The 21,335-nt window shown below is 42.7% G+C and overlaps 1 protein-coding gene across 1 annotated transcript in view; it reads right to left on the reverse strand.

Moving 5' to 3' along the window:
* Window positions 1-6,643: 6,643 nt before the first annotated feature.
* The window catches only part of EGFL6 (EGF like domain multiple 6), a 144,204-nt gene continuing 129,512 nt past the window's right edge, over window positions 6,644-21,335 (reverse strand). The window contains exons 11-12 of the mRNA XM_040421958.1: window positions 14,044-14,309; window positions 6,644-7,982 (exon numbers count right to left, since the gene is read on the reverse strand). Of these exons, the coding sequence (XP_040277892.1) occupies window positions 7,890-7,982; window positions 14,044-14,309 (359 nt within the window). The 3' untranslated portion in view covers window positions 6,644-7,889. The remainder of the gene's footprint in view (window positions 7,983-14,043; window positions 14,310-21,335) is intronic.

Genomic DNA, 21,335 nt, shown 5'->3' on the forward strand with positions numbered 1-21,335 from the left:
CAGGACTGTGACGAGGGGACATCCTCGGCGTCTGGAGGAAAGAAGGTTTGTATACAAACATAGAAAAGGATTCTTTACGGTAAGAGCAGTGAGATTATGGAACTCTCTGCCTGAGGAGGTGGTGATGGTGAGTACAATAAAGGAATTCAAGAGGGGCCTGGATGTATTTCTGGAGTGTAATAATATTACAGGCTATAGCTACTAGAGAGGGGTCGTAGATCCAGGGAGTTATCTGATTGGAGTCGGGAAGGAATTTTTTCCCCTTAAGTAAGGAAAATTGGCTTCTACCTCTCAGGGTTTTTTTGCCTTCCTCTGGATCAACTTGCAGGATATCAGGCCGAACTGGATGGAGAGATGTCTTTTTTCGGCCTTATAAACTATGTTACTATGTTACTTAATAGAGTTGATCATGTTGACAGATGCTCTTTAATACCTGTGGAGCAATTCAGGAGGGCACCCGAATCTGCTCACCAGGTGCATAAGTGTATTAATTAATGCTGAGACCATCAGATCTTTATGTACCTGACTGGCGGCCATGAGAAGGCCTTGGATGGCCTCCTGGGCATCAGCCTATTGGTATCCATCATGGATTCTGTGAAAGCAGCAGCTATCGTGCTATTTTTAAGTGAGCCTTAGAGTGGGTTCAGACCTGAGCGTACTGAACGTACGCTCTGTACGCGCGATTGTACGGGCGTTTACAATCGCGCGTCGGACAGAAGCGAACGCCCATTGTCGTGTTCCCAAAGTCTATGTACGGGAACGCGCGACACTACGCCCCAAAGAAGCTCCTGAACTTCTTGGGGCGTCGGGCGTTTTACTGCGCGATCGTACGCGCTGTAAAACGCCCAGGTGAGAACCATGCCGATAGGGAGGCATTGGTTTCTCTTTGCTAAGAGTTTTACAGCGCGTAGGAACGCACTGTGAAACGCTCAGGTCTGAACCGGCTGTCAGGGAATGTTCATTCTCAATCACTGTAGGCTCATGAGCTGCATTTACGTGCAGCAATGGTCACTGTTGTCACCAAGATCAGTTGCCACCATGCAGTTTCATTGTCAGCAGAACATATCTGTTTACACAGGGAAATATGATGTGGACAAGCTACTCTTTTTGGTGGCACATGAAAGAGGTTATTACCTGACAAACAAGTGTTTACATGTGGAGTTACCCGGATCAAACAATTGTATGAACATTCGTTCCCAACAATGGCCTAACCCTCGGCCCGTGTAAAAGGCCCTGTATTTTACTTATGCTTCTTTTTATATAACATATGCTATATAATACTTAACTCTATATTGCCAGGATGTTTGTGTAAACCTTACATAGAACTTTCCATAGAGTACTACAATTATAGTCATTCTCTTAAGAAGCCACGTCTCAAATTATTCGCTTCTGGAAAAGTGAACTTGTTTTAAACTGTTTTGCAATATAATAAAGACAAGTCTCTAAAATAATGTTACTATCCTTTTTGCCTGGTTTTCTCATTAAAAAATGACTTTGTAGGCCGCCCAGGTTAATCTTTACCCTGCATCTCCACTGGTTACGAGCAGTAGACTCGACATGAGTGGTGGAGGGTGCACAGTCTTTTCCCCTTCTACTTATTGCTGCCGTTAAAGTGCTCATGCCGTAGGTGACTGAGATGTGGGTGTCCTGAGCCTCTGGCAGCAACCACTAAGGTAGCAAAGACTCTTGAAAGTGTGCACCATGGACAGAGCAGTGCTGCTGGCGATTATGGGAAATGTAGTTTGGGGTGGTGTATACAGGTCATGTGGTACCAGCGAACATGACACTCTCCACTTAGCAGCAGGAGCTGACTTTTTGAATAAAGGTGCATTCACATGACTCTATGTATTTTACGGTCCGCAAAATGCGGATCCACAAAAAATACAGATGACATCCGTGTTCCATCTTTTTTGTGCGGACCCATTGTAACAATGCCCATTTTTGTCTGTAAAACGGACAAGAATAGGACATGTTCTATCTTTTTTTGTTGGACTGCATTTTTTTGCGGTCCCATTGAAATAAATGGGTCTTCATCCAATACACAAATAATGTTGATTGGATATGGACAAAAAATACGGTTGTGTAAATGCACCCTAATAAAGCAAAGGGAAATCACTGCAAGGTGAAAATAGTGATTGTACAGTACATACTGCGGATAGTGTTTTTTGTTTTTTTAAATTACACTAGGTAACTGGAATACCCCTTTAACTCAGTCAGTGTGTATCTTTAGAAAATAATTTAGAACCAACTGCAACAGTTTCAGCAATTTTATATTTGCACCCAACTGATGAACTTAAAAACATGATATAAAACATCCTCTTCTGGCTTCCATCACATCTCCAGATGATTTTAGGGCTGGAACATGGGGTCCGTAGCTGTTTATATGTGTCTTCTATCATCTGTCAATATTACTAAACACAGCTGTATCATACATGATAATGGGATCTCCATCTTCACATGGTTTGTACATGCTGCTTTTCATCTAAAAGTGATACTTGTGAATGAGCCTTCAGGCTCTAGTTAAAGAGAGAGGAGCTTTCTGCCTTCTGGGTTTTTTGGTTACCCAGAAATGGGAACAGATCCAAGTAGATGGAAAATATTTCCAAATCCTTCCTTTGGGAATGTTTCTGGCGGCCTTTTTCTGTGTAAGGGCTCATGCACACAAACGGGTGCGGCCCGCAAACAGCGGGTCCACAATATATGGTCACTGGCCCTGTGCACTCCATATCACGAATGCGGACCCATTCACTTCAATGTGTCTGTAATCTGCAAGATATGGAGCAGAGGCACAGTGCAGAAGCACCATGGTGCGCTTCTTTGGGATTTCGGTTCATGCCTCCACACTGCAAAAAAAATGTATCTATTTTTTAATAATTCATTTTTTTTGCGGTGTGGACTGAATGTTTCAGATCATGGACCGATTCAAGAGAATGGGTACGCATCCGCAAACGGCGGGCACACGTCCGGTGCCTGTGCAATGCAGACTGCTATTTGTGGTCCGCAGCACAGGCACAGGGCGCACTTAGTTGGAGGGAAAAATCATAAGGGAGAATGGAGCCCTCAGCCACTAGCCTAACTCGTTTATTAGGCCTGGTGTTAAAGTCCTTGGGCTGCTAGTGTGCTACTGAATGGCTGCAGTTTGGCAGGAGCACAGTAGGCATTTCCTTTACCACCTAATTTAGACATCTGGCCTAAATCAACATCCTAAAACACTCTATTTGTTGATTGTGTGCGCCATCTGGCCGTGTTCTTCAGAATGTGAGACTGCACACAACCCATTCTACAATGTTATGATTAGTCTTCACTTTTGTGACCTGTAATTATTGCAATCAAATCCATGTTGATTAAACAAAATTATTTTAATTTAAAAGAAAATGCCAAGCATATACATTGCCCACATCATAGCTCCACTTTATAAAAACCCGATCAGCTCATCTGAGAGACTGGTGTACACAATGTTGCCTGATTAGGCATGGTCTGCCAGTTCTAACATTTCTACACTCATTTTGGCAAGTTCTCTATTTTTATGACAATTCTGTATGAAATGTGTACTCATGAAGGTTGTTGAATAATGGTTTGCAAAAGAGAATATTTGAACTCAGATTAGCCACATATAACTCAGCTAAGGAATGGCAATAGCAAAGATGGCGTATTAAAACATTTTTGGTCCCTGCTTTTGAAAAGATTTATTGTATACATATACTATTATTGAGATTATGGACCTCAATATGGTAATATTAGAAATGTTCTATATACAGGTGAAACTCGAAAAATTAGAATATCGGGCAAAAGTTCATTTATTTCATTAATTCAACTTAAAACTAGAATATTGTGAAAAGGTTCAGTATTCTAGGCTCAAAGTGTCACACTCTAGTCAGCTAATTAATCCATACCCCCTGAGCAAAGGGGACCTGAGATTGTGATTTTGGGGTTTCATAAGCTGTAAGCCATAATCATCTAAATTATAACAAATAAAGGCTTGAAATATCTCGCTTTGCATGTAATGAGTCTGTCTCATATGTTAGTTTCACCTTTTAAGTTGCATTACTGAAATAAATTAACTTTGCACGATATTCTAATTTTTCGAGTTTCACCTGTACATGTCTTAAAGGCAGCCCGGTTCAGTATGCAGGCCCAGATTACTGTGGTGTCTTGCTGGTAGGGGTGACCTGTTGTAGAAATGCAGTTAGAATACTGAAATGAATGGGCCTTCGTAGCCTCTGTGGAGTCTAAGGACTCAGAACGAGTTGTCTAAACCTACAGTTTTTGGATCTGAGCTGCATGGATCTGGCCTCAATCTATCCTTCCCTTTATGACCTTTCCAAGACAGCAAAACTACACCAAATTCACACTTTGCGAGTCCAGTCAACTTCTGAACTTCTTCCAGTCTGTAAAGGACTCATTGTAAGGCACTTTATTGCTTCTGCAATACATTTCACATTTAATGCTTACTAAGCCTGTAAGAAGTTCCTTCTTCCTTTCTAGAAGGTAAGGCTTATGTAGTTTAACAAATAGACAAGTAACATTTTACTAATACTGCATGGATAATGTAGCTACAGTACATGCTGCATTATATCAAGTATGGTTTTCACAGTGCACATACAAGTGCTAGATAATACTTTTCAGTAAGAAAGTGAACGATGTAGTGTATGGTTACAGCCACTAGTTTAGTGACGACAGGGACAGTCAAACATGTAACAGCATAGAAATAAGAATAAAAATACAAAAAATGACAAGGCACCTTATAGGAGAGTTGTATGTGACTATAGTAGCATGTAAAATACAACTCTCCAAATCTGGAAATGATAATGTTCCCTTTGAACGGGATATGTTGTTCATACTGTACATAATCCCTTTACTAGCACACATGACAACAGTATAGTGTATATTTATGTACTTTCATGTGACTGTTTATACAGGGTGGCCCATGAAAAAGTAGCTTGCCTCCAGCGATAGTATGACAAGATGAACGAGCAAGCAGTATCAGCCAACATAATCCGACGTGCCCAAATATGTGGGGACCACTTTCAGCATCTTTTGTGACTTGTAGGTAATTTAAAAAAAAATAAAAAATCCACTTGCTCGTTCATCTTGTCATACTATTGCTGGAGGCGGGCTACATTTTTTTGTAGGCCACCCTGTACAATATACAGGGTGGGCCATTTATATGGATACACCTTAATAAAATGGGAATGGTTGGTGATATTAACTTCCTATTTGTGGCACATTAGTATATGTGAGGAGGGAAACTTTTCAAGATGGGTGGTGACCATGGTGGCCATTTTGAAGTCAGCCATTTTGAATCCAACTTTTGTTTTTTCAATAGGAAGAGGGTCATGTGACACATCAAACTTATTGGGAATTTCACAAGAAAAACAATGGTGTGCTTGGTTTTAACGTAACTTTATTCTTTCATGAGTTATTTACAAGTTTATGACCACTTATAAAATGTGTTCAATGTGCTGCCCATTGTGTTAGATTGTCAATGCAACCCTCTTCTCCCACTCTTCACACACTGATAGCAACACCGCAGGAGAAATGCTAGCACAGGCTTCCAGTATCCGTAGTTTCAGGTGCTGCACATCTCGTATCTTCACAGCATAGACGACTGCCTTCAGATGATACGAGATGTGCAACACCTGAAACTACGGATACTGGAAGCCTGTGCTAGCATTTCTCCTGCGGTGTTGCTATCAGTGTGTGAAGAGTGGGAGAAAAGGGTTGCATTGACAATCCAACACAATGGGCAGCACATTGAACACATTTTATAAGTGGTCAGAAACTTGTAAATAACTCATGAAAGAATAAAGTTACGTTAAAACCAAGCACACCATTGTTTTTCTTGTGAAATTCCAAATAAGTTTGATGTGTCACATGACCCTCTTCCTATTGAAAAAACAAAAGTTGGATTCAAAATGGCCGACTTCAAAATGGCCACCATGGTCACCACCCATCTTGAAAAGTTTCCCCCCTCACATATACTAATGTGCCACAAACAGGAAGTTAATATCACCAACCATTCCCATTTTATTAAGGTGTATCCATATAAATGGCCCACCCTGTAGTTACAGGGACATTAGCACCAAAGCATAGAAAGTGTGTTATATGTAACACCCTACTAATGCTTCCTCAAACCTCTAAGGAACCATTAATGTGTAACTGTTTTATGTATTTATTTATTTTGCTAATGTGTAGGGACAGTGATAGGGAACATTTTTCTAATATACGTTATTTATAGTAGAAAACTTGCCCAGAGATGTCCCTTAGCAGTGCTCTCTTAAATTAGCATTGCTAAGGCATATCTGTCTTGCTAGTACAGTGCAGTGCAGTACTGACTGTGAAGATGGGCTGGGAGCTGCTGGGCTTCACAGTCAGTACTGCGCTCTACTGTACTAGGAAGACATAAAATCCGTCTGGTTTCCATTATGCAGGACGGAAACAAAGTCCTGTCGACAGGACATTTTTTTCCATCCTGCATAACGGAAACCAGGAGGATCCGTTATGCTTGCCCACAGACTTCTATTAGGACGGAGCAAAACGGAATGCCTCTTAAAGGCTTCCGTTTTGCATTCCGTCCAGCCATTCCGTTATATTCCGTTATAAAGGGAACCTATAAAAGGAATGGCATAACGGTAGTGTGAACCCACCCTTAGTAACACTCATTTAAGAGAGCGATACTAAGGGACATTTCTGGGCACGTTTTTTTACTATAAATGCACAGGTTCTCGAAATAGTATATTAGAAAAATGTTCCTTATCGCTGTCCGTACACATTAGAAAAAAAAATTTGACAGTTAAATGTTAAAGGGATTCTCTGGATATTGATTGCTTCTCCTTAGGATATGTCATTAGTAGTCCAACATCTGGCATCCTCACTGTTTCGGGACGGTGCTAGAAACAGTGTACTGAGTGGAAGCAAAAGGCTCCGTACACTGTGTACTTCCCGGCGCCGGCATACTGAAGCTCATCTTCCATTTACTTGAATGGGAGCTGAGCCACAGTATCACAGCATGGCAAGTACACAGTGTACAGAGCCTTTTGCTCGGCCTGAAACAGCTGATTGGTGGGTACACCGTGTACGGAGCTGCCTGTCTCCAGCTCTGTATACTGTATCGTTTTTGGCACCATGGCAGCTCAAACTAGCTAATCAGTGGGGATGCCTGGTTTTTGACCCCTACCGATTTGATATCGATGACCTATCTTGATGATAGAACATCAAAATATGTAGCCTAGAGCATCCCTTTAATCAATAGTCATATGTTTGTTTTATACTTATGGCTGCTGATCTCTCCTTCCAGATTCTTGTTCTGCTCTGTTGATATATTTGGGGATTTCAGTAGCTCGACCAGTGATGATCAACTGGCTGAGGGAACTACTTCTTTTTGAGGTGTTGTCCAATTGGGAAAACCCTTTTAAAGGGCATGAACCAAAATGAAGAGTTTTAGTTTTCACCTCCCTATAGAATAGATTAGGTATGATTGCTGGTCCGCACTACTGGGACTCCCACATATTGATGTAAAATGAGCACTGTACACGCTTGTTTCTGTGAGCCCCATAAACCTTGAGTAAAATGTCAGCACACATGCTCGACTACTGCTCCATCTAAATTCCTACTGACTGCACTTGTAGAGTGAGGAGGAACAAGGGGCTCGGGAAGCCCATTCAAGTGATTGGTTGGACTCCAAGCGATCAGTTCACATTTTGGTTTGAGGTGGTGGGAGATTGATGGATACAGTTGTGTATGGGACTGAAAACACATAAAATTTACAAAAAAGTAATTTAACATAGTAAACATAAGTTAAAGTACATTATGCAGTTTGCTCAAAATATGCAATCTAATGTTATTAGAAAATGATAGTGTTCCTTAAACTGAGGCATTCTTCTTCTCACTTAATCTTCAGTGCATGGTCCAGAGACAAAGAAGACATTGTCCAATGCCATTTCTCCATTTTTCCCCTTCCCACGTTCAGATTCAAATATAATCTGCAAAGAGACAAAAGCACCAGGATTTAGCGTGTCTGCACTAAAAGATGCTTAGAATCATTTTGTTTGGTAATTAAATAGTAAATCCTAATGTGATTTGACGAATCCTAACGTAATAAATCCTAATGCAATACGACCTTTTGTAAATCAGCTTTAGTTCACGTACTCTAATTTCCTAAGGTAATTAGTTGTTCTTAGTTGATCTAATTCAATGATAATTTCCCCCAAAAGAAATTGCTTTTATCTATAACATAGAATTTTACATTTTTATCCATTATTATTTTCAGACTACTGTAGACAACCCCTGTATAAACGCAAGAAAAAAATAAGGAGGGTTCCCCTGCTGCGGAGAGTCACTGCAAAGTACGCCCCTTCTTTCTGATATGATATCAGTTGAAAAAAACAAATCCAAAACTCCTACTATGCAGCTACTATATATGGATTCCAGGAGGAAGGCTTCCAATACAAATTAAATCTAGAACCCCTCACTGGTCTGCAGTATGCCAATACAGTTGAAACCTATGGTGGAGCAGGGAACTGTAGGCTCCCTGCCCAACTATTCTGTCTGTGGCCTACAGAGCACTAGGACAATGCATTGGACATCAGCGGACATCTGCATTCTACCACCTGTACCAGGCCGCTAAGTGTGCAGGCCAGAAGAGCTCATTGGGAGATTGGAGTAAGGAGAGTTTTATTTTTGGGACTCAAAAGTGGCAATTTTTATTTTGGGGCATTCAGGGGATTATTAATTTTTTTTAAAGGGAACTCACTGGGCATGATTACATTTTAAGAGGGCACTTAGGGGGGAGTTATTTTTTAAGAGGGCACTCAAAAGACATTATTACTTTTAAAGGGAAATACATGGGACAATATTACTTACAAAGGGACATTCTTACTTAGCAAAACAGAGCATTACTTTCTAGGGCACATGGGAGCATTTTTACCTTCTATAGAGCACAAAGGAGCTATTATAACTATCTAGAAAGGCACATAGGTCGTATTATTACTTTAAAAGCGACACAAAGGCAGCATTGTTACTGTGTGGGATGCTAAGATGATCACTATTTCTCTGCGGTATTAAAAAAAATGCCTGTGTTACTGTTTCTGTTCAAAAGATGGCATTTTTAATGTATGGTGCACTATTACTGTCTGGATCACAGTATCTGGCACCATTTTAGGAGTACTCCATGTAGCACTATTTTTAGGGGTGCTGTCTGTGTGGTACTATAGTGTGTGTAGGGAGGTAATTATGGCTCCAAAGTACAGTATTTGGGGGCATCTTGCCTCACAGAGGGTACTGTAATAGGGCAGCAACAGGATGGGAATATTTTGAAGGTTGGAAAAGGTATGGAGAGTGTTGGAATAGTGAGGAGCCACAGATTTTTCATACTCTGCAGTCACCATTGATGATTTTTTTTTCATGTTTTGTTCTGTTGCTAAATTTAAAAAAATCATGTTTTCCCCATGGCTCTACACTCGGTAACCCCATAATAACAAAGTGAAAACAGAATATTCAGAATGTAGTGCCTTAATATAAGTTGATATTCAGATCCTTTACTCATTTACTTAGTTGAAGCACCTCTACAGATTACAGTCTTCTTGCGTATTTAGACCTGGATTTGAGGATTTTATGTAATTCTTCTCTGCAGATCCTCTCAAGCTCTGTTGGGTTGGATGGGGTCCATCGGTGGACAGTCATTTTCAGGTCTTTCCAGAGATGTTCAATTGGGTTCAAGTCAGGGCTCTGGCTGGGCCACTCAAGGACATTCACAGAGTTATCCCTAAGCCACTCCTGTGTTGTCTTGGCTGTGTGCTTAGGGTCATTGCCTTGTTAACATGCAAACCTTTTATTTCAGTCTGAGGTCCAGGGCACTCTGGATCAGGTTTTCATTTAGAATCTCTTTACTTTGCTCCATTTAGCTTTCCCTCAATCCCAACCAGTCTCCCCGTCCCAGCCGATGTAAATAAAAAACTCCACAACATGATACTGCCATTGCTTCGCTGTAGGGATGGTATTAGGCAGGTGATGATCAGTGCCTGTTTCTCCCCAAGACATGATGCTTAGAATTGAGGCCAAAAAGTTCAATCTTGATTTCATCAGACAAATCTTGTCTCACACAGTCTGAGAGTCATTTAGGTGCATTTTAGCAAACTCCAAATGGACTTTTATGTGTATTGCATCGAGTAGAGGCTTCTCTCTGCCCATTCTGCCATAAAGTGGAGTACTGCAGTGAACTTTTGGATGTTTCTGTCATCTTGCACAAAGGGATATTTGAAGCTCAGCCAGAGTGGCTATTGGGTTATTGGTCACTCTCTTACCAAGGCCCTTTTCCCCTGATTACTTAGTTTGGTGGGGCAGCCAGCTGTAGGATAATCCTGGTTGTTCCACATGTCTTCAATTTAAGAATTATGGAGGCCACTGTGCTCTTGGGAACTTTCAATGCAACATACATTTTTGGTATCCTTCTCCAGATCTGTGTCTCCACACAATCCTGTCTCTGAGCTCCCACAGGCAGTTCTTTCCTCCTCATGGATTGGTTTTTGCTCTGCTATACATTGTCATTTGTGGGACCTTATATAGACAGGGGTGTGTCTTTCCAAATCATGTCCAATCAACTGAATTTATCACAGGTCCTCCTTGTCCTCCAGGGAAATTGTTTGTTCCCTCCGAATTACATCACAAGGTTTTCGAGGAACATCACTGTATGGTGCTTGCTGGGCACCCTGGGAGCAGATCGACTGTCGATCTCATCTCTCGCAGATTCTGGTGGCCGGGGTTGCCTAAGTGTGTTGAGGGCTATGTGTCAGCCTGTGATATCTGTGCACGTGCTAAGGTGACACATACTTGGCCTTCCGGATATCTGCTTCCATTGCCCATCCCGTCCAGACCTTGGACCCATTTGTCCATAGATTTTATCACAGAATTACCGAATTCTTTGGGAAAAAACATGATTCTGGTGGTTGTCGATCGTTTTAGTAAAATTGTACACTTTATTGCATTACCTAGTCTATCCAAAGCTAAAACTTCTGCACAGGTGTTTGTCGACAACATCATAAATCTACATGGCATTCCCTCTGATGTGGTGTCCGATAGGGGGACTCAGTTGGTTTCCAGATTCTGAAAAGCGTTCTGTACTCGTCTGGGAGTACAATTGTCCTTCTCTTCGGCTTTTCATTCTCAGTCGAACGGACAGACGGAGCGCACTAATCAGAATCTGGAAACTTACTTGAGATGTTTTGTTTCAGATAATCAGGAAGAGTAGTCTTCATTTTTGTCGTTAGCCAAGTTTGCTATAAATAACCGTGGATAGGAATTCACTGATAAGTCGCTGTTTTTGGGGCATATGGGTTCCATCCACAGTTTGGTACATTTTCTGGTGCTCAAAATTCCGGCATTCATAAGGTGGAATGATTTTCCTCTTCTATTTGGCGGAAAATCCAAAATAACCTGTAAAAGATGGGCAACAGGTATAAGCGTGCAGCTGACAGGAGACGTATGAGTGGTCCGGACCTGAGAGTGGGTGATTCTGTGTGGTTGTCAACAAGAAACATAAAATTTAAGGTACCTTCTTGGAAGTTGGGCCCAAGATTTATTGGTCTATATAAGATCACTGCCATTGTTAACTCTGTAGCCTTCCGTCTTGAACTTCCTCAGGCTTTGAAAATCCATAACGTATTTCATAAATCGTTGTTAAAGAAATGTGTCGAACCTGTTGAGCCGTCCTCCTTACCTCCCGCTCCTGTCATGATGGACGGCAATTTAGAATTTCAGATCAGCAGGATTGTGGACTCTCGAGTTCTCCGGAAATCCCTCTAGTATCTCGTTCATTGGAGAGGGTACGGACCAGAGGAGAGGATGTGTGTTCCAGTGACCGATGTTAATGCTAAGCCACAGAGCTCATCATGATAAGGTCGGTCCTGGGTGCCCGGGGATCACCCGTCGGAGGGGGGATACTGCCACACCTGTGACAGGTGTTAGAAGGTCTGAAAGACTGACTGCACATGAGTGATCTGACAGCCTCTTTTGGTTTCACTTTGTGTGTTGCTGGTATGTTCACACCTCCTGTTCAGATGTGGATCATGTGACCTTTACCTCTCCCTATTTTCCCTATTTAGTCTGACTTTACCCTTCACTCCTTTCTCTGGATAGCTTCATTTGGTTTTGGAAGAGCTGGAGTGTGGTTCTCGTTGAAGTCCTGTTCATTCATCATCCTCAGAAGTTTTAGTGTTCTGCTTGTTGTGTTTTGTATCCCCCCCCCCCCCCCCCCCCCCACGGTTGTTTTCTAGGCCTGAGCGAGACACTGGTTCCTTTACCAGGGAAAGAACCGGTTGTCTCTGCCCTGTCATTACCTTTAGGGAATCCGAGGGTCACCAGGGTTTTCTAGGTTCATGTGTATGGGCATCTCTACCATAGGAGTTAGGGCCAGGAGCAGGGTTTCATAGGTGGTGACCCTTTTCCTTCCCTAGCGATGGGGCCTAGTGTCTTTCCTATTCCTTCTTGTTGTCTTTTGGTGTTCTCCCCTACTACATCCGTGACACCGACGTCTAACAGCCTATCGGCGGGAGTCCTGGTTGTCGGACCCTCGACAATCTGATATTGATGACCTATTCTGAGGATAAGTCATCAATATTATTTACCGCATAACCCCTTTAAGTCACTGTGTGATAATAGTGGCAGTATTATTTGGGCCTCATATGTTTTGTTCAGTAGCAGTGTGTAGTTAATATTTAATCACTGTATGGTTTTAGAAACATTAGAGGTCTGATCTGAGGTCTTATTGGGGGTCTGAGCTGAGGTCTGATTGGGGTCTGATCTGAGGTATGGTTAACCATAAGGGTTTGATTGGTGCTCTAAGCTGAGGTCTGATTAACATTGGGGTTCTGGCAGTCTTTTTTGTTTTTTTTTCCCTCCTCTAAAACCTAGGTGCGTCTTATAGGGCGGAAAATACGGTAATTGGCTGCTATTACATGTCTTTTCCTTGAGATAAAGGTACTGCATAACCATGTTGAATAATCTTTTTTGTCAGTGCCTGTATGTCTATACATTTTCCAAGAAGAAATATTAGGTTTCTCTGCTGTTTGGATGAAACGGAATATCTAATGACATTGACATTATCCACATCTGCCAAGAGTTTATATTTTCTCCCTGTACTTGTGTTAGTTTCCTCAGTCTATTCTGGTTTCCTCTAAAAACACACAGGTTAATTAGATTCAAATGGAATTGGCCATGTGTACACATTTGAGAAAGAAAATAGTTTGTGAGCCCCTTTGGGGACAGGGAGTAATATGATGGATTCTTATCTGTGTAATGCTCTGCAAAGTTTGTTAGCGATATATACGCAAAGGGGAATAAATTGTGGGACATACAGCCAGTTACTCAGCAGTTGACAGTATATGGCATACATTCTACAATATACCTTCATCTTCTCGCTACTTAAAACCCTAGCAACCAGGTCTTATCACCACTGCAATTTAAGTGAATGGCTGAACATGTAGTAAATGAATGGTCCAGCATGCTGCTGTGGCTTATAGAAGGGGTGATGAGTAGAGATGAGCGAATTGATTCTAAAAAAATCAGACTTGTTCAAAAACAGCCTCCTGGAAACAGCTCTGAGGTACTGGCTCTCCTGCTCAAGAGACTCCTCCTCCCACTAGATTGAAAGGGGCAGACATCTCCAAGTATCGGTGCAAGGCAGGGGTGCACCAAGCCTTTCTGCCGCCTGAGGCAAAAACTGAAATGCCCCCCCCCCACCCAATGCCAATCTCTTAACCTAACCCTTTTGACACAATGAAAGCGCTCATTGCCCATGGCCCTTCCTCTGCCCCGTTGCCCCTACCTGGTGCTGCCTGAGGCGATCGCTTCACCTGGCCTTATTGGTGGTGCACCTCTGGCGCAAGGACAGAGGACCTGCTGTTGTTGCCAGAGCGCCCCCATCTCATGACAGTCATATGTCATAAAAGGGCATATTGATAGCGGGGTTTCTTTATAAGACAACCTTGTTAAGCAGTAGGAAATTTGTTATTTATCCCTTTGCAGAAACTATTCTGTTTGCCGCCATACCGTGCTGGAAGAGCTGCCCTGTGTCTCAGGTATTTCTATTCTTGCTATCCTCCATCCTTCTTCTTTACTTCTGTTCTCTTCCCAGATTGGATTTTTGTTTTCATTTATATACACCCGTAGTTTCCCAAACTTTTCTCCAATAAGGCGATAAGTAAAAATTAAACAGAACTTGCTGCTTGTGCGCAGATTTGTAAGTGGGAGTCTCAGGCGGCCCACAGCCTTCTTGGGACCAACAGTAGCAGGAACCGACAGATAAAATCCAGTACCTGATTGAGAGAAGGAAATGATTTTACTATATAATTTGCAAATAGAATTGATGGGGGAAAAAAGGTTATTTTAAATGGCCAGTAAGAGAGTGTGCTAAATATGCTGTAGTGTAGTGGTCTCCAACCTGTGGCTCTCCAGCTGCTACAAAACCACAAGTCCCAGCATGCCCATACAGCCTTTGGCTGAGTAATGGACTAATGCAAAACACACACAGATGAATAGTGTTAATTCCATTAGGGGTGTCATTTATGTTTGAATATTGTGTTAAATGAACATTAGATTTGGTTGACACACAACCCCCTAATGCATGCAGTGATATGTTGTTTAACCCTTTGGTGCTGTAATTAACAATATGGTATTCAATCTTAGGCATTTATGGCATGTTTAAAGGGGTTATCTGGGAAATAATATTGATGGCTTATCCACAGGATAGGTCACCATTGTCACATCAGTGTTGGCCAAGTCCCGGCACCCCTGCCAATCAGCTGTTTCGGGAAGCTACAGTGCTCACTGGAGCTCTGGTGAGTACAGCGGTCTCCTCGTATAGCTGCTGTGCTTAGTATTGCAGCTCAGCCCCATTGACTTGAATGGGGCTAAGCTGCAACTAGTCCACTTGACTGATGTACAGTGACGTTACATGGCCTAGGAAAAGACCGTGGTGTTCACTGAGTGCTGGTCTCTTCTAAAGGCTGATCGGTAGGGGTCCCTGGTGTCTGACCCCTGCCGATCTGATATTAATAAATGATCCAGAGGATATTAATTCCTGGATAACCCCTTTAATGCTGCCTTACTTAGTTGGAAAAAATATATTTTTTCAAGTTCAGCCTCTCCCAGATCAGTTATTTTTTGCGGAATTCTTCTTCTCTGTTAATGCCATTTGTCATTAGATGAGAATATAGCCTTTTTTGAATGCTGTGATAGTATCTACCATCACATAGTACACTCCATAGCTCAGTTGCTCTAATTGTGAAGAACCCTTTCCTGCATTGGTAAAAAGTAAAAAGGTTCACAGCAGCATGTCCAGTGTGACTATTTATTTGGAACCAAGAGTGCACACACAAAAGAATACGACGTTTCGGCTTTGCAATAGCCTTTATCAAGTATACAGATACAAAAGAGTGAACAGTCATATATACAACAGAGTGGCCACCCATGTGGCATATTGTAGCCAATAAGCTAAAAGGTCAATCTCATCACCACATGTGTTATAATTAAAATGGTCTGAGCTCCAATCAGACTAATGATAAATAATAAAAGTTACGTGTACCTGCACATCATTGAGACTCATCCACATACCTCAGTCATGTCGATTCCCAAAGTCGGCGTCTCAACAGACCTACTGCGCATGTCAGTGACGTCATCACGTTTCAATATGGGCGGGCCGCCGTCACAAGCATCCGCGATGCGGCCACACCTCACTCTGTGACTACAGCACCCACAACCAATGAGCGCTCATACAGTAAATCACATGTAGAGCGCATCATCAGCCCACGTGATCGTCACATGACCGTTAAAAAGGTCCCAGATCCACCTAATAGTAAATGGGTAAATCAATGACAATCTAATTGTCACTGAACCTCGGCTTAGGAAAAAAAGGAGGGCAATGAATGAGGCAATGAGTGTCGGCATATACTGTGGAGCTAGTGAACCTAAAAAATTGTACCACAAGGGGACAGCTACACAAAGTGCAAAAATACAATGTGAAACATATATCTTAGAATATCATATAAAAACATTATATATCAAATCGGACATTAGTAAATGAAAATATTCTACCTATCTACACTGTTAACATTGAATTCAATGTTAAGTCCCTGGGGTTGTAGGGATTGTAATGTGAAAATCCATTTTAACTCTTTTTTCCTCAACATGCGCTCTCCCTATCACCTCCGCTCTTAGGGACCTGGACAGAATCGATGACCCGGAATCTCAGTTGGCTGACAAAGTGTCCACAATCAACAAAATGTTTAGCCAGCGGCTTATCCATAATTTTTTTCCTTATAGTGCTTTTGTGTTTGATGATACGCTCCCTAATCTCCATGGTCGTCTCTCCCACGTAGATCAGACTAAGGGGGCAAACGATCATGTAGATGACAAACCTAGACCGGCACGTGTAATATTCTGCAATATTGAATCTCTTGCCACTGTATGGGTGAACAAAAGTATTGCCCTTCAACATGTTCCCACAATTAAAGCAACCCAAACAAGAGAAATTCCCTGTCTTTCTGGGCTTCAAATATGTCTGGCCCCCTCTATTAACATCACACATCTCAGTCTTAATCAGTTTGTCATGCAGATTAGTACCCCGTTTGTATGCCATCAATGGCGGTTTGTCAAATTCACTTATTGTAGGGAGACCCCTATGCAAAATGTGCCACTCCCTTCGCAAAATCTGTGCTATATCAGCACTTTTATTGCCATAGGTGGATACAAACGGGATACGTCCCATATTCATTCTCCTAGGAGAAGCTTGAAAGGTGGACACTCTGTCAGCCGAGGAGATCCTGGTCCTCGTCCTATCTAGCAGCCTGCCTGGATATCTTCTATTAGAGAACTTGTTGCACATCTCATCAATGCGATCCATAAATTTGTCATCATCAGACACCACTCGTCTCACACGCAGCATCTGGCTCCAGGGTAAGGAGTCAAACATGCGGCGTGGATGATTTTTGTCATATCTTAGGAGATTGTTCCTATCTGTAGGCTTTTTGTACAAGTCAGTTTTTAAAACACCTCCTTCACGGTACACCCTGACGTCAAGAAACTGCAACCCCTCAGAAGAGGCCGTCACAGTGAATTGAAGCCCGGGTACACCACTATTAAGGTGTTGGTGGAACTCATTCAAGGAGTCCATCGAACCACTCCAAATCATAAAAATGTCGTCGATGTAGCGCCACCAGCACAGCACCCACTGTTGGAACTGTGATGCGTATACCAATTTGTCCTCGACCTCCGCCATAAAAATATTGGCATAAGTTGGTGCCACGTTGGACCCCATGGCCATACCGCGTGACTGTTGGTAAAAGGTGTTGCCAAAGAGAAAATAATTCCTCTTGAGGACCAACTCTAGGAGGTCGAGGACAAAACGGCGCACATCAAGAGTAAGTCCCATGCCGGCCAGGGCCACATCGACGACATTTAGTCCATAGTCATGCATAATAGACGTGTACAAGGACACCACATCAAAACTCACCAAATAGAAGTGGACCGGTAGAGTGATTTCACTCAACTTGGTTAAAAAGTGTCCCGTGTCCCTGACATAGGAGGGAGCTGAGGTTGCGTGGACACGGAGCAGTCTGTCTAAAAATATAGCGATGTTGCTGAAGATAGACCCCCTGCCCGACACAATGGGTCTGCCCGGGGGGTCTACCAACCGCTTGTGTATCTTCGGGAGAACATAGATCAGCGGGATGATGGGAAAAGGTACCTTGAGAAACTGGCATAGATCTGAATCAATAATGCCACGTGCATGTGCTGTATCTACAATGTCAGTTACTACCCTGGCAATCTCCCATTTGGGATTCTGTTTCAATTTTTCATACACTTCTCCATCACCCAACTGCCTATGTATCTCCCCTACGTATCTGTCCGTGTCCATGACAACCACAGCTCCTTCCTTGTCGGCTGGTTTGATAGTGATGTCCCTGTTTTGTGTCAATACCTTGAGGGCTGACCTCTCTTTGTATGACATATTAGATACGGATAAAAATATGTTCATGTACATGACGCCTAAAACTGAACATGCATTGTTTTTGTACAGCTTAAAGGTGGGTCCCTAAACTTAGTTCCTCTGGTGAGCCCAGTGTAACCCAGTTCGACACTGCACGTGAATGACTTCCTGCTATCCTCTGTCAAGCCAAGCTTAGTTCTGCATCTCATGTACTGAACATATGTATAGCTTACATAAGAACATCAGAAAACATACACAAACGTAAAAAACTCACTGCAGAGTGTTATAATAAACCCACTAAAGACAAACCTGTGAACTTACCTAGTGGACTCAAGTCAAGGTGGAGAACGATGGAGATCAGAGAAAAATACCTTCACCGTGGTGAGTCTCCTGCTAGCTATATTCACAAGTATAAATCGCTCTCCAGAATGTTTTTTTTATTATCTGTGTATGGTTCCTGAACCCCCCCCCCCCCACAGGTGAGCACCCAGGAGCTTAGAGCCAAGAACATACATGTATTTTGTCCCTACATGCGTCGCAGGAGAACAGGCAAAACTTTAGGCATCTCAGATAAGAGTAGGAAACAATACAATTCACAGCAAAACAGACACAAAGCTGTTTCTTTTCTGTTTTTCTGATCCGTCCCAAAAAAAACAGAATCCTGAAAAAAAAATAAACAGATCCTGTGGCCGTCATTTGTGGATGCCGAACCATTAACTTGAATGAGTCCGTGCAATATTTAGTCCCCACTGCAATAAAATAAAACATCCCACGGAAGCACTCCGTAGTGCTTTAGGGGGTCTTCCGCTCCATACCTCTTGCAGATTGCGGACCTATTCAAGTGAATAGGCCCGCATCCGTAATATGGAGCACACAGTAACGGTGCCCATATATTGTGGACTCATTGTTTGCATGCTGCAGTACAGGCATGAGCCCTATGTAATATGTCATATATCTGACTGGTGGGTTGAGCCTTGGGCACATGGCTGCAGAGAACAAATCTACATGTCCCTGCTGTCTCCATATACAGAGCACTGTTAACAGTATTAGTATGAGCACTATTCTGGTGTTTTCTAATTATTTAAAGGGGTTGAGCAAGTCTCCTTGGCAAACTTGCTAAGGGAAGCACACTTACCTGCTTCCTGACACTGGCTCCCAGCCTCTGCTCGGGTCCCTGGATGTCATCATCCATTTTGACGTTGTGTGTTGCCAATCGCAGGCCACAGAGGTGACCTCTCCCCTTGCATCACGTGAACTTTTCTCGATATGCGTGGGGAGCAGGTCATCACTGAGGCACACGACTGGCTGCAGGCCGCGTCAAAATAGATGTTGACATCCAGGGAGCTGTTTCTCTTGCCCCATGGAGCCCCCCAGCCGCGCACCTTGGTTATGTGAGAGGATGAGATCCACGTGAACTCTACCAGATAAGTTCCTTGGCTTTAATATCTATATAAGATATCGTTTACTTTATCAGGCCTGAATTTACCTGGAGTAGTCTTTCTTGTGATAACAAGTGCAAAAAAATCTTTAGGCCTTCCCTTAGGCCTCATGCACATGACCGTTGTTCTGGTCCGCATCCGAGCCGCATTTTTTGCGGCTTGGGTGCGGACCCATTCACTTCAATGGGGCCGCAAAAGATGCGGACAGCACTCCGTGTGCTGTCCGCATCCGTTGCTCCGTTCCGTGGCCCTGCAAAAAAAAAAATATAGCATGTCCTATTCTTTTCCGTTTTGCGGACAAGAATAGGCATTTCTACAATGCGGCCCGTTCCGTAAATTGCGGAAGGCACACGGGTGGCTTCCGTTTTTTGCGGATCCGCGGTTTGCGGACCGCAAAAAACGGAACGGTCGTGTGCATGAGGCCTTATTATTAGGTTTTCCTCATCACAGACATCCTGCTGGTCTGGGGTGCTCCAGTATTTATTATTTGTCTTGCATATGTATTATCAATTGTTTCTTTAATACCTATTACCACACTGATACGGTTGGTCCCCTGATGAACCTTCGCTACTTTTAAGGGGAAACGCGTTGGGACATTGTATATGGTGTGTCAGATTAAGTATTAGGGCTGGTTTAGGACAGGCTAGCCGAGGTAAGTGGACGGAGTACCCCACCATCAAGGGGTATCTCCGGGCTGAGCAGTGATTGCTTAGGGTGAGTATAGGGATGGTTTGAGTATATATGTAATTAGTGTCCCTGACTCTACACCAACCTCCTTTGTGTGCTAGCCGTCCTTGGTGTAGACAGTTCTTTTTACTACAGGTATCAAGGTCCTGTTTGGACCACCTGCACGGTGTATTTTAAATATATGTTGAGTAAAAGTTACGTTTTAGGAAGTTGCTCCCAGTGATTTGTGTGTAAAATTGCAACTGTCCGTTTTGATACAATTTGTTAATTTCAGTGATTTGTTGCGACATCCAGGGACCCAAGCAGAGCAGTGAGAGCCAGGAGCCAGCCTCATTAAGCAGGTGAGTATGCTTCCCTTAGCAGGTCTGCCCAGGAGGGGGGTTGCAACCATCCCCTTCCCCCAAACTTGTGAAACCCCTTTAAGTTCTTTGTCACAGTTCAGGTTATTGTTTAAAATAATTAAAACTATGTTTTACATCACTATATTTGTTTTAATGTATGGAAGTGAATAAATGTGACTATTGATACAATACTTCAGAATTTGGGGCGCCACTTTTAATTTTGCCCAGGGCCACATCTTGTCTAAAACTAGCCCTGGGAGGGAGTAGCAGTTTTACCTTACTGTCTGGGTCTCCTTCCCCTCCTTGCCATATCGATCCAGTTAGGGCCTTTTTCACAGGCGGAGACAGAGGCACTGATAAGGAAGAAGTTCATTCCCCACCGTTGCCCACTTGTTAGATGCATTTATGTGATCAGTGATACAGTCCTGATCAAAAGTTTAAGACCACTTGAAAAATGGCAAAAAATCATATTTAGCATGGCTGGATCTTAACAAGGTTCCAAGTAGAGCTTCAACATGCAACAAGAAGAAATGGGAGTGAGACAAAACATTTTTTGAGCATTCGATTTAATGAAAACAACGAATAAACTGAAACAGGCTGTTTTTCAGCTGATCAAAAGTTTAGGACCACACCTCCCAAAAAAAACTAAACCCCCCCAAAACAGAAATCCAACTTCCAAACATGAACTCAGTAATGAGTAGCTCCGCCGTTATTGTTTATCACTTCCAAAATTCGTTTCGGCATGCTTGATGCAAGCGTTTCCATGAGGTGAGTGGGAACATTTCTCCAAGTGGTGAAGACGGCTGCACGAAGGCCATCTACTGTCTGGAACTGTTGTCCATTTTTGTAAACTTTCCTTGCCATACATCCCCAAAGGTTCTCAATTGG

Source organism: Bufo bufo, chromosome 3, assembly GCF_905171765.1.
Source record: "Bufo bufo chromosome 3, aBufBuf1.1, whole genome shotgun sequence".
NCBI classification, from domain to species: domain Eukaryota; kingdom Metazoa; phylum Chordata; class Amphibia; order Anura; family Bufonidae; genus Bufo; species Bufo bufo.